A 13,908-nucleotide genomic window follows, 5' to 3' on the forward strand; every position below is an offset into this window, starting at 1 on the left:
GTAACAGGAAGACAGTTTAAAAAAAACACAGAGCTTTTAGTGACATTATAGTGTACGGCTTTTATTAGTAACATGTTTATTTACTTTATACTTTAAGTTATGCTTGAAATATAAGAATTGCATTCAGAATACAAACTTGATCTGCCCCTGTATCAAGCATATTTAACATTTGTGCATTTTGCACACACTTTTATCCAAAGCGACTTAAACCAAGCTATATATTTTTATCAGTATGTTTGTTCCCTGGGAATACCTGGTAAACCCCTGACCTTTGTTTTGATAGTGCAATGCTTTGCCAATTAAGCTACATCAGACTTGTTTTTTTATAGAAAACATCAGCATTTTTCAATATTTTACTATGTTCTTACCTCAACTTAGACGAATGAATACATACCTATCTTTTTTCAATGTGTGCACTTTTTGTACAGCGCCTCGTGAATTTGTTAGCATTTAGCCTAGCCCCATTCATTTCTATGGCTCCAAACAGGGAAGCCACCAAATACTTCCATGTGTTCCCTATTTAAAGACTGTTATACGAGTAGTTACACGAGTAAGTATGGTGGCCCAAAATAAAACCTTTTTTGGATCCTAAGGAATGAATGGGGCTAGGTTAAATGCTAACACATTCATGAAGCGCTGTACAAAGATTAAAAATGCATGCATTTAAAAAGATAGGGATGTATTAATTCATTCAAGTTGAGGTAAAACATATTAAAATATTGAAAAACGGTGGTGTTTTCCTTTAAGTCCCCCTGAAAAATATGCATTCAGGGGTTTAGCATGTTGACTTTGTGCATCGGGTGTTGAGAGTTATTTAAGAAACAGTTTGTTATTTTCTCTCTGATTTATTGCTGTTTGTGATGACCCAGTATGCCAAATTTTTATGTAATAAATTTAAAATGTAGAAACAAATGCTGTGTATAAATACACATTTGCCATATTAGGAACTACAACACATGTTTTAATGTTGCTAGCGGATAAGTAATATTTACGTTGTAGTCTTTAGCTTGTCCTTGTGAAGCAAAATAACAATATTTTAGTTTATCACACTTTGCTTTTAGACCCCTGTGTCCTTACTTGCACTGAATTCTTGCCAGCAACTCCAAATCTAGTTTTGGGAGAGAGTGAGCCTTCATCCCACATAATCACTAGTGTCATATATAGTACAGACCAGACCTGACCGACATGTGACACACCCCTTTGACCACATCAACCCAAACAGACCTGGACAACAAGAAAACAAGAGCTGTATACACACAAGTATTTTAAGTATGCTTCAACACATTGTGGCATGGATCGAGCCTAACTTACATCATTTCCTGATCATATGTACTCTTTACCTTTAAAAGTAGCCCAAATGCCAACACCCACCCATAAATAGCTTTATATGTTATAATTTGACCAGACAAGACTATGTCTGATGGATTTCATATGGATTTGGTTAAAACCTCTGCTTCTGTTTATACTTCAACATTAGGCAGCATGGAAAGTCCTGGCTGCTGTAGCTGGATATTAAGTCAGTGTCTGCAAATACCCAGCATTTCCTATAGAGCACTGCTTAAAAAGCCCTGGCTTGTGAAATCGTTTATTTAACAACTCATGAATGAATTGCATGGAAAGAATTGAACGATTAAACAATTATAAAGCATGCAGTGATAGATTTAGAAAAACTTTGCACATTACCATGCATGTATCTGTTCCATGGCTCTTTATTTCTGCAGAGACCTCTTCATCATCTGTCCAGCTGTCAACATGGCCGAATTCTGGGCAGCCAACACTCAGACCAGTGTTTACCTCTACCACCTGCCTGAGGAAACTTCCCACAACAGGTGCTTCTCATACATGAATTATTATAAAGAATTATCACCACTCAAATATACCACCACCCATGCAAAAAAAGCAAACAAACTAAAAATGTGCAATAAATATATTTAAATAATCAAATTCGCAGTTCATTGGCTAACACTTTTACTTTTTGTTTTTTTATTAGCATCCTTGGTTATTTTGAAATCAGCTTATAAATTATTTACACTTGTATTAACATTGCACATGTCTCTATGGAGTCTGAATAATGGTTGTTTTGCATTCCACTCTGAAGCTAATGTGAGCCAATATTTGATGAATGGTTTATCTGTTAAGAAATTTTCTAAACAGCGGCAAGAAGGCTCAAACTATAGACATAATTAACTTTTGAAAAGCGTCTGGCAAGGACAATCTGAACTTTGGCTTGTTCTGACCTTTTGTGACATTATTTAATAGCTGTTCATTCAGTGATGAACTACCTCTTGTCATTTTGATGAATAGAGCTGCAATTCTGTAATCTGTCCAAAGCATCAGCAGTGCATAATGCTTCTGTTTCTCTTTTGTCTGTTTATCAAAGCGTCGATCTGTCAGCTCCTATGGATGTGCAGTATCTGTTTGGGGTTCCTCTTGCCTCTGAAACCCATGACCTGTATAGCTCAGAGGAGAGAACGCTGACCCTGCAGATCATGAGTTACATGGCAAACTTCATAAAGTCTGGGTATGTATCATGAACTGGTTGTGTGTTGCATATGATTGTTCTCTACTCGTCTTGTCTTTTCTTGTAACTTATCTTTTCTTCACAGAAACCCCAATCTGCCTCTTGCTGCATCTAGGACATCTTTCAGTAAATTTTTGCCCTCTTGGCCTAAGTTCATGCCTTATTCTGGTGGGCGGGGCTTTAAGGAGATGTCTGTCATGCTCGGTAACCGCAAGAACCTTCAGACCCCTCAGTGTTCCTTCTGGTCTCAGTACGTGCCTGCTCTGATCAAATCTACTGGTTAGTGGGGTTTTGAATAATTTCTAAACAAATATACGTTTTGAATTTGTATGCTTAATGTATATGTTGTTGTTGTTGTTGTTCACTGATGATACGTGTATACCTAAAAAACTGATTCTGTTTTACATTATAGCCAAACTATCCTGTAGAGCTGCAGTAGGAGACACTGGACGCTTTCAGACTGCAACCCAAGAGCCAACGATGGGAGCGTCCAACTTCTCTGTGACTCCCAATAAACCCAAATCTGAGAAAGATGCTTACAGTTAGAGTACTAATGACTTGCAGATGGTCTTCTGATTTCAGTTTCATGTTCAATTTTTAGCCCTGTTGATGTTAATCTTTTATAATAATGAATGATTGACCATTCATTGTAGAACTTCAGCAATAAACTGCATTGAAAACACTTTTGTTGCTTGTTTGTTTTTTAAATGATAAACAAAGGGAATTATCTTTAAACCTTTGTTGTTTATAAATTCAAACCAATTGTCACTGATGTGGTGATTTATTGTGAAAGCCAAAGACAAAAGTGCAAGGAAAGACATGAGCAATACTGACCGTTTGCAAGTATCCAGATGTTGCTGTAGGATTGTATGCAACTGACGGAGAGCTATTCTGAGACCTAATTGTCACTTTATTCTCAGAGATCATAACAGGTCTTTCCTCTTTGTCTAGACTGTTCTGTTCTAATGTCCTGTGTCTGCATGGACACTTTCTTAGAATGAGCATTTTTGAATTGCTTCCATATGCACTATTAAACAAAGTTACACAATCTGCAGTATGGGGTTAAAAATAAACACATTTTCATTAAAAGGTCTGTTGCATTAGGGTATTTTATTGGCTGTTTTATGTTTAGTCCATCACTAGCATGCTTCCCTGCAGTCGGATTAACTATGTAAACATGCTTAATTTTTTTGGCATACATTTAATACAAATCATGGGAAATTGTGTGTTCGTGCTCGTGTGTGCATAGCAAATGTGTATACTAATAGGTTGTTTTGCATTATCTGGGTACACTGTCAGAAAAGGTATGCTTTCAAATAGTACACATAAAGAGTGCATATTTTTAGGACAAAAAGTACATGTTGGGAATAAATGTATATCATCTGTACCTAAATAGTAGGACCTTTTTTAAGGGGATCATCCCAGTGGCAACTTTTGTACACTTACATTTGACTGGTAATGAAAATCATGCAAACAAATGCATAAAACTCAAATATGCAGCTTGCGCAACAGAACATTTCGCCTCATGAATGCATAAATCTGTTTAAGTTAATTGTTTTTCTAGATCAGTTTCTTTACTCCTCTATTTTACCATTTAGACAGTTTTGCCTGGAAAAACGTGTGTTGAGGTCACAAAGTTCTCTCTCGCTGTTGCTCTTATCTTGAATTATGGTTTAAGATGTTTTTCCAAATGTTAAGAGCTCAAGGCTACATAAGTAATGACGATTGCAAGGCTTAAATTTATATCAGATCTTATGCCAGGAACATCTGTAAAGGAATTTACAAACCAAATAGCTTGCTAAGATTGTGTACACTTAACCTGTTATGGAAAAATCATGTCAATGTGCCAAGACATAATTATTATAACGTAGGAGTTTATCATAATCTCATTTTATTTATAAAAATAACAAACAAACGAATTAACCGACAATGTTAAAAGGCGCCATTTTAAGTGCTTTGACAGAGTGGTGTGAACTAAACTGAAGCAGAATCTCCAAAGAAAACCCCAACGCGCGTCCTTACTGACGTAAAGCAAGACACGCGTACATTAAACCACACGAGTGCGAGCGTGCCAGTGCGCGCTCTGTGGATGCCACGCGGGGACCAAACTAAGTGTGCTGTGGATTTTAAATGTAATATCTACATTTCTTGTTTCAATGTATTTCATTCAGGAATATAGTAATGTGGAGACTCCTGTCGTGGATTTTTCTGACAGCCAGTTTGCATCAGGTAAGCTGTCTTACCGTTATGAGCTGATGTGTTTAATTCACGCAGTATTTCGAAAAGCAAGAATATTTTGGAAGTCTCGCAGCTCCTGTTAAGTGAAGTCGTGATGTAGTTTATCATTGCACGAGACAACAGAAAGTAGCTTATTATTGGAAAGCGTTCAGCACTGTGCCAAATATGATGGTATACATTGCCAGATTCATTACGCATTAGAATGGTACAGAAGAATCTCGTGGGTCCTGTAAATGACCCATAGGCTATTATTGAAAAGTTGAGGCTCACTTAACTCCGATGAGATATATAATATTGTGATACAAGGGTGTGTGCTTAAAAGCTTGTTAAATAATAAATAATTGTGCTAACATGGATTTTTTCATTTGCATTTATTATGGATAACTTGGTACAAATAATAAAGAAAAGGTGCCCAATAAGAGAATAGGAAACTCATTACGTACTGTTTATGAAGTTTTTTAGGATAAAACCTCAAGTTTCTTGATTAAATACTCCGAGATATTTTTTTGCAAGTTTCCCAGCAGTGTGCATTTGATTTTGTTGTTTGAACATACTTAAATATAACACAGTTTTGATTTATTATATATGATGTAAGTTTTTTTAATTGTAAAGTTTTGACGATTAATATTTTAAAATGTGGGAGAATGTAAATAAAGAATGAGTATCCCCAAAACTTTAAAGAATAGTGTATGTACTAAGAGACAAAGTTCAACTTTTAAGTAGGATATTTTAGGATAACAACAGCATTTGTGGATAGTTTGAATAAAGCAATTTATTTTGTATTTAGGTTTTTCTAAACCTTTCACTAATGTGATTATATTATATTGGCAGCATTTGCGTTTTTTTTATCAAAATGATTTTGAGAAGCATTTCTATTGTCCTCTATTTGTATTTTACATTACAATTAGCTACCAATTAGTCAAGCTAGGACCTCATTTCAATGTCGTTTCAAATCGTACTCTGTGCTGCCCCCTTGTGGCTAAATTGTTAATAGAACCTCCCTGTTTATAGTTTACCTTTTTATTGTGCACAGGCCAGTTCCCAAAACTCCACCGACTCTCCTTATGTAACCACGGATTTGGACCCTTATAACCGGACTCGATACTGCAAATGGCCCTGTAAATGCCCCAAGATTGCCCCCAAGTGTCCGCCTGGGGTCAGCCTGTTGACGGACGGGTGTGACTGCTGCAAAACCTGTGCCAAGCAGGTGGGCGAGACCTGTAATGAAAGAGATACGTGTGACTATCATAAAGGACTTTACTGTGACTACAGCGCTGACAAGCCGAGGTACGAAAAAGGATTGTGTGCATGTAAGTGACCCCAAATATTCCTTAACTGCTTTAAATTGTATAATATAGCCAAGATTGATCATGCATGAACCTACAATAAAATACAGTATCATAGAAACATTTTTGTAAATGCAGATTAATCTGTTGATCTAATAGGCTTTATGCCCAGCTGCACTGATTCCTGAACTTCAGCCAGCTCCTTGTTTCCTGTCTGCCATTATTGGACAAACTGATTAATCCAGGTGTGTCTGATTATTGTTGTTGTGACTACTGAGGTCAGGCACACCTGGATTAATCAGTTTGTTTGTGACTACTGAGGTCAGGCACACCTGGATTAATCAGTTTGTCCAATAATGGTAGACAGGAGCTGGCTGAAGTTCAAGGAAGTAGTGCAGCTGGGCATAAAGCCTATTAAACAGACTAATTTATATTTATTAATGTGCATAATAATAATAATAATATATAAGCTTTATTGATCATTGGAGATTTTTGCCCAAATCTGAGATTTTGTATATATAACCTGTCCTGTGTTTCAGATGTTAGGGGAACAGGCTGTGAGCATGACGGTGTGATTTACCGCAATGGACAAAGCTTTCAACCCAATTGTAAGTACCGCTGTCTGTGTGTGAATGGGGCTATTGGGTGCGTGCCCCTCTGCACCGAGTCCCTGCCACCCCGGGTGTGGTGTCAGTCACCCAAAAGAGTAAAGATACCAGGCCAGTGTTGTGAGAAATGGATCTGTGAGGAGTCCCGTAAACTACGCAAGACCAACCCCAGACACGCCCCTGAGGAAGGTAAGCGGTGAATGAATATAATGTAAAATACATAAATATTGCTTTTATGTTTTTTAATAAGTAAATTTCATGCTTCTCTTTATTGTCTATTTCAGTGTCCCTCTCCACTAATGATATTTGGCACAAAAATTGCATTACCCAGACAACCCCATGGAGTCCCTGCTCAAAGACCTGCGGGCGGGGGGTATCACTGCGCATCTCGAATGACAATGCTGAGTGCGTGATGGAGAAAGAGTCTCGACTGTGTAATCTGCGACCTTGTGAGGTGGACATCACAAAGCACTTTAGAGTAAGAATTTCATATCACTCGTCATTTTCTAAGGTATTCACTCGGTAATACATTGATTGACTTATTTGTTCATTTATTTGGTCACTAACTATTTGTCATAACCATGGCTCAGCCGGGTAAGAAATGCCTGAACATCTACCGTGAGCCAGAATTTCAGAACTTCAACATCTCGGGCTGTGTCAGTAAGAAGCAATATTGGCCCAAGTACTGTGGAGTTTGTATCGATGAGCGCTGCTGCATTCCCTACAAGTCTAAGACCATTGACGTGGAGTTTGAGTGTCCCAATGGATCAATCCTTACCTGGAAATACATGTGGATCAACGCCTGCTTCTGCAACCTCTCCTGCAGGAATCCGAATGATATCTTTGCAGATCTGGAGCAATACTATGAGTTTAATGAAATCATTAACTAATTCATTAACAAGAAGTTACTACGAGGATTCTATGCAATATCCTTGACAAATGAAAAAAAGATATTTTGTGTTAACAAAAAAATCTTTGTTTATCTTTATGCAATTGTTTGTATTTATTTCTGTTGTTACTCAATGAAGAGTAATTTAAGTAAATACGAAAAGGTGCAATGTCATATAATTTGTGACACCTCTGTACAGGTGCACTGCTTCTTTTTGCATTTGTGAAATTTCATATAACATTTTTAATATAACATACAATATATATAAGTATATGTAAATTATGTAATTTGCTTGTAATAATGTTATTTATTCTAATCATATTGTGTTGTATTACAGCACCATTTTACGGTTCAGTAAAGGAACATGGTGTGTGAAAAAATGCATTTAAAGATTTCCGCGTATTAACGTATGACACAGCAATAAAACAGTTAATAAATGTACTTTAATAAATGAATAAATGAATTTTTTTTTTTACTTTATTTATTTTAGATACATTCTGAGTGGTCTTAGTGGACACAACATTAACCAGACAGCTATTATGTACATTCCTAAAACCAATATCGTATGTAATAAAATCACCATTGATATTAAATACACTTCTAAAAATCATATGCAAGTGTTGTAATATACAGTTTATAAAACGTTCAAATTGTCATATATCAGAAAAACACACAACAAAACATTTAATACATACTCACTATAACACATTTTCTTAACACATGCGGTGCAAAAGTCTTAGGCCACCATGCCAGAATTAGAATAGTTGTTTTTGCAATGTTATAATGATCGTATATAATTGTTTCTCAGTCTCTTTAATAGAATACATCCAGAAAATACAAGAAACATGTATATAGTATTAAAAACTGTATAAAAATATAAACTGATGTGTCAAGTTTTTAGGGTAAACTCCCCTTCCACTTGTGCAATAGCAGGAAACTGCAGGATCTCTTAAACCTAAATGAAATTAAATCATAATTTCTAATTTTAATGAAATTACTCTTTCATTCTGCTCAAAAACGCTCAAGATGTGTTTAGTGCCAAGAGAGGTCACATTAAACACTCACAATGCCTAAAGAATACATTTAGTCCTCAAAATTATTATTTTTTACTACATATTCCTGTATTTTCTGTTTAAAATAGATTGAAAAATAAATATGGATGGACATTAACACTTCTAAAACAACAAATCTGGTGGTGGTGGCCTAAGACTTTTGCACTATACTATAAATGTGTCCATATAATTTTATATAATAAAAAATGTGGATGTTTATTATACTGTTAAAAAATCAAAAGTAACAAAGCACTAGACTAGCTCAATGTCTAGTTTAATGGGTATAAGTTACATATGTTTGCTGTGCTGACCTGACCCTGCTTACAGTAAATCCCTTATGATGCAGGCAGTGCATCATTAAATGTGATTTAATAGGAACATCAACTTTCAGATGATTCAGAATTAGTTGCCTAGTTACATTCTTATATCTGCATCAGTGGTGTGATTACATCAGGCATTTAGCATAACAGCTAAACAGAAAGTATGGGTCCTGAGGGGTTGTGCTCTATGCTGTTGAAGGTGCTGTCCATGGAGACATCAGTATGGGTACGTCCACGCTCGTCCTGTGATGTGTTTGTGCCACATCGATTGCGGCTATGATGCAGGGATGAGCTGCTGCCCGTACGAGAGAGAACCAGACGAGTCATACTTGCAGATGGCACTGTGACAAAGAGATTTAAATGAGAAGAAACCCCTGCATAATTGAGCCATAACAATCTTGCAGCTTTTATTGTTTTATGAAGCAATTGGTGCTTATACTAGATGTAGCTAAAGTTAATTATTTATTATTTGAAAATCAGTGTAAAAATAATTATAGACACTTTTTTATAATAATATGCACTTACTGTAGCCCATGCCCTGGATAAAGTACTTGAAAGCTTCTATCAGTTTGCCAGGCTGCAAAAAGGCACAACATTTGCTTTATTTTATTTTAAGTTATGCAAATTATGTAAATGTATATGATGTATAAAGAGAATACCTGGTCAACCTGTGGAAGGCCTCCACAGTCAGCCATCTAGAAATTTTTTACATATTATAATTTTAATAAGGAATATGACATTTTAGCTTAAATGAATTATATGCATATTATATGCTAAAAGAAGCTTAATCCAGACAGTCAATCAAATTAGCTTTTGAGTTAATTGGTTGACCTTGAGCAGGGTGGTGGTTGTTGGATTCATTCTGGAGTTGCTGTCAACCTGTTAGGTAAAATATTTTACATTATAAGCACCTATAGTGTGATTCAATGGGCATCTGTCTTAAAGATTAAGACGATAAAGAAAAAAGACTCACCACAGCATCCACAGCAGGAGAACTATCACCTGCTATCAGCAAGGCTGGACACCTGTCATAAAAACAACTGGTCAGTAATAAGAAGTTCAGAAATTTAGGTAGGTCTGAAGAACTAAAAACTGTGGTCATCAATTGGGACTTACTTGAGGGTTCGTACATTAACGTTTTCTCCTTGTACAGGTCTTTCAATCTCCAGATCCCGCCGACTGAGAAGATAGATAAAATCAGTTACCCCTTGCTACAGGGCCTGTCAAGTTTAGTTAAAGACCATACAGAATACATGAGTGATACCTTTTGTAGGACTTGACAAACTGCTGTAAGTTGGACTGGTTAATGCTGTTTGTAATGTAGTGACGGAAGGTTGCAATCCGCTCGGGATTGTTCTGAATCTCCTCCTACAATATTAGTAAATGTTAACCAACCAAAACCTTGTGAGATGTAAAGGAGAATAAAAGTGTTTTATAATTCATTGTTTCTTACCTTTCCAAAAAGATGTGATATAACTGTGTCAGGGAGAGCATGAGTCCAGCTTGTAATCTGTTTAGAAAGTCATTTTTTGTGTGAATTTGTGCAGATGCTATGGCACATGAACTTTTAAAATTGCACATACAATAATTTCTAATCCCAGTCAGAATGCAAGTAAAGAAAGGGTAATTCATTTTGTACCTTTTGTGTTGCCCGGTCCATTAAGCTCTCTGCCTGAGCATTCATATTAATCAGAACAAGACCTTCAACCAAATCTGGATGTTTTAACTTTAGGAAACACATTTAAAAAAGTAAATAATTAATGAGGATCTCATATTCCTGTGTAATAACACGCAATGTGACTATCCATGTTTAAAACAAATCCAATTCAAAAGATAAAACTCACTGCAAAGCGGCAAAGAATGTTGGCTCCAGCACCAACCGCCAGTCCAATCACACTGCTTATCCTATATGAGAAAAGTGCAAGCATTCAGTAAGGTTTGCATTAAGACTACTTCATCCAAGAGTTAAATGGATCTGGGTAGATTTTGACAAGTCCAAGTTTTAAGCATACATTCTTAAAAATATGAAAAACATTTGCAGTAATGCCACAGAAAAAGCATTTTGAATCTCCTAAGAAGCTTTTAAGACAAAGGTTCTTTCAACCCATTCAGCAAAAAATACATTTCTCTGGCCAAAAATATATTTAAAATATATCCGAAATACACTTTGCCGAAAGTAATGCTTTTGAATTTGGAAATATATTTAGTTTTAACCTTCATAATCAACATATATTCAAGTGCAAGCAAATACATTTCTAATTTTACATTCCATTTTGAAAAAAATGTATTATTTACAAAATAATATTTTAAATAAATGCTAAATGCAAGTTAATTTTATAAAGTATATTTTTAATGTTGAAACTATATTTAACTTTAACCTTTTTAAAACGGTTATGTTTACAGGTTTGTAACAAAAACAAAGTTTTTCTGTCAATGCAACGTGAATATATTCTTTAATGCTTTAAAATGTATTTATTTATTTTATAAATATATTTTAAAATTTACAAAAACTAATAATATATGACCAAAAAAATATGGGTGAAAAATATATTTTGTAAACATATTCCAAAATTAGGGCTGGCCATAGATTAATCTAGTTTAATCTCAAACAAAATAAAATAATTTTTTGCATAATAAATGAGTATGTGAGTTGAAGATCCAAGCTGGGTTTAAAAGACAACTATTTAACATGCATGCTCACCCAAAGCACTTGAGAACCATAGGCAGGGTCTCTGACAGCTGATCCATCGATGGGTATGTAGACCTACAATAATAAATGCTTTTAGAATATTACAGATCATTTAAGATATTTAAAATAGAGATAATGCTTAGTTTCTTTCGAATCGGAGCAAAGTTTGTGACATTTTCAAGATTTAATCTAACTCTAGCAGAGATGTGCAAGATTACTGAGAGGCAGGCAATTGTGAAAGAAACTCTTCATTTGTCCTTGGTTTACTTTTATGATATTGAAAAGATCTTATTTGTGATGCATCTTTGCTTTTCAATGGAAGTCAAATACCACAAATGTCCAATCAGAACAGCATTACAGGTCAAGACTGGCTAATGGCTTTCAGGTATTAGTGAGGTCAATGACCTCACTAATACCTGAGGTCAGTGACTCTTATAAGTTGGATTATGGTGGTGGATGTCAGTTGTGTAGCTGTAGCAGATGGCAGATGGCAGATCATAAACATGTCTGCTCCCCTTAGACCCAACGACTGGCAGGCTGACCTACATTCTGTCTGGTGCGAAAGTGTTGTGATTAAAACTGTCTGTGATTGAAACAATCTGTGGTGAATACTTCTTAGAGCAGATTTACTATGGTATGATTTGAATGGATCCTAAAAGGCAATTTTTTTGGCTTTGCTGATAGAAAAAGTAAGAGAAGCTATTATTTTATTATGTAAATTGTGTTTCATTCAAGCTATTGACTTTATAAAGCTTAGGTGTTTAGATTGTAGCTCTCCTCTTGTGATCACTGATGGACTTATATGGTACTACAATGACCTCTCACTTACTCTGTGGAGATTGTGCTGGCACCTTCGTGCTGTCCTGGGGCGTCAACATGACACACAGCAAAGTGTTGCGTGATCTCATGCATGTCTTTATGTTCAAAGAGTGACTCAAAACAAGTTTTATCTACAGAACAAAGAGCACTGTATTATTAAAAGCATTCATACAGAAATTATTTAGCCCAATAAAATGGGTCTTTGATTTATTTTATATTTCACAAACACCGAGTAATGGTAGTAGAAAGTTTTACAGACATTAAAAATTCTTTGCATGAGGCTTTATACTATAGGATATACTTACGGTTCAGGCCGATGTCATGAAAAGTCAGGATGGCAGGGCGGTTGCTCTTTGCAACCCCCTTCATGGTACAGTGCACCTTACCAAAGGGAGTCTCGACAGCATCCTCCTAAAAGAGCACACCACCACATTTTGAGCATAACACCATAACACAGATATTTATTTTGCTTTCTATGGAAATGTATTTTAAAAGTGTTATAAATAGCCTATAAATATTTTATATGTATTTAAAAGGAAGTTACAAAATGACATCAGCAATATTTACACTTTTCACAATATAATTGTTCCAAAGCTGCTTTACAAAGTGCAATGTATTACAAATCCCTCCAAGTCAGCCAAAGGGTGAGGAAATATTAAATGTTTAAGCAGGTCGAGCAAACATGAAAACACCTTGAGCATACAAAGCAATTCCTATTACAGTACCATAATAAAATATCTCTCCATCATCATCATCATCAAAATGCATTAATAGTAACATCTAAAGCTCTAACAATGCTAATGCAAACACATGATTATCAAATCAATCAATAAGAAAGGCAGTTTTTTTCACAGTTTGAACACAACGACCGCAAAAGACCTGTAAAACTACCAGAACTCACAGTGATCTCAAGATCAAAGGCACAACACTCAGAGTCCTCCAGTACCATGGCTACACTGTCGTGGGAGGCAGGTGTACAAAAGATCGTAGTGTTTGATCAGATCTTGTTTTGTAGACTGATTCGTGCTCCTTGCACAGAATGCACTGAGCTCTGGGTTTTATATCCCCTTTTTACAGTTCGGCGTAAACATCTAAATCCCAGCATGACTTGCATCCTGGCCAGAAGGAGCCTAATTCTTTAAGGATGGATAGTGCTTCAAATAGGATCAGTAAGTTAAGCTTGACACTGGCATTACTGAATCGGTCCAAGCTCTTCTGTTTTCCATGCATAAACAATTTATGAATGAAACACATGAGAGTTTGAAAAAGCATTTGAGTCACCTCTTTAACATAAATTATACAATTATTCACTAAGCTTTTAGTGTGTACTGCTTTGCTAATCTAAAACACCTTAAAAAAAATTATAATACTGACACAAAATGTATGCAAGAAATCAACCAAACCAAAATAATTACATGGACCAAAGGTGATGTAGTCATGATTTTGCGGAGATCTTTGAGGAAATGTACCTTATGGTAAGTGACCT

At 35.7% G+C, this 13,908-nt stretch overlaps 3 protein-coding genes across 3 annotated transcripts in view; 2 read left to right on the forward strand and 1 right to left on the reverse strand.

The window, feature by feature from the left end:
* tg (thyroglobulin) overlaps positions 1-3,203 on the forward strand; it is a 64,333-nt gene extending 61,130 nt beyond the window's left edge. The window contains exons 45-48 of the mRNA XM_073811704.1: positions 1,722-1,829; positions 2,381-2,521; positions 2,607-2,800; positions 2,934-3,203. Coding sequence (XP_073667805.1) covers positions 1,722-1,829; positions 2,381-2,521; positions 2,607-2,800; positions 2,934-3,067 — 577 coding nt within the window. The 3' untranslated portion in view covers positions 3,068-3,203. The remainder of the gene's footprint in view (positions 1-1,721; positions 1,830-2,380; positions 2,522-2,606; positions 2,801-2,933) is intronic.
* Positions 3,204-4,502: 1,299 nt separating this feature from the next.
* Positions 4,503-8,152, forward strand: ccn4b (cellular communication network factor 4b). Its single transcript, XM_065245374.2, has 5 exons — positions 4,503-4,750; positions 5,793-6,069; positions 6,585-6,842; positions 6,938-7,131; positions 7,244-8,152. The coding sequence occupies exons 1-5, from the start codon at positions 4,703-4,705 to the stop codon at positions 7,541-7,543; spliced, it is 1,077 nt and encodes a 358-aa protein (XP_065101446.2). The 5' UTR covers positions 4,503-4,702; the 3' UTR covers positions 7,544-8,152.
* Positions 8,153-8,272: 120 nt separating this feature from the next.
* Positions 8,273-13,491, reverse strand: ndrg1b (N-myc downstream regulated 1b). The gene is made up of 14 exons (XM_065298258.2): positions 13,324-13,491; positions 12,728-12,833; positions 12,433-12,553; positions 11,616-11,678; positions 10,759-10,819; positions 10,554-10,640; positions 10,368-10,424; positions 10,179-10,282; positions 10,031-10,093; positions 9,888-9,939; positions 9,746-9,793; positions 9,574-9,609; positions 9,440-9,491; positions 8,273-9,255 (listed from the first exon to the last, which is right to left on the reverse strand). Exons 1-14 carry the CDS (start codon positions 13,369-13,371, stop codon positions 9,065-9,067), a joined length of 1,089 nt encoding a protein of 362 aa, XP_065154330.1. The 5' UTR covers positions 13,372-13,491; the 3' UTR covers positions 8,273-9,064.
* Positions 13,492-13,908: the final 417 nt, after the last annotated feature.

Source organism: Paramisgurnus dabryanus, chromosome 13 (genome assembly GCF_030506205.2).
Source record: "Paramisgurnus dabryanus chromosome 13, PD_genome_1.1, whole genome shotgun sequence".
NCBI lineage: Eukaryota > Metazoa > Chordata > Actinopteri > Cypriniformes > Cobitidae > Paramisgurnus > Paramisgurnus dabryanus.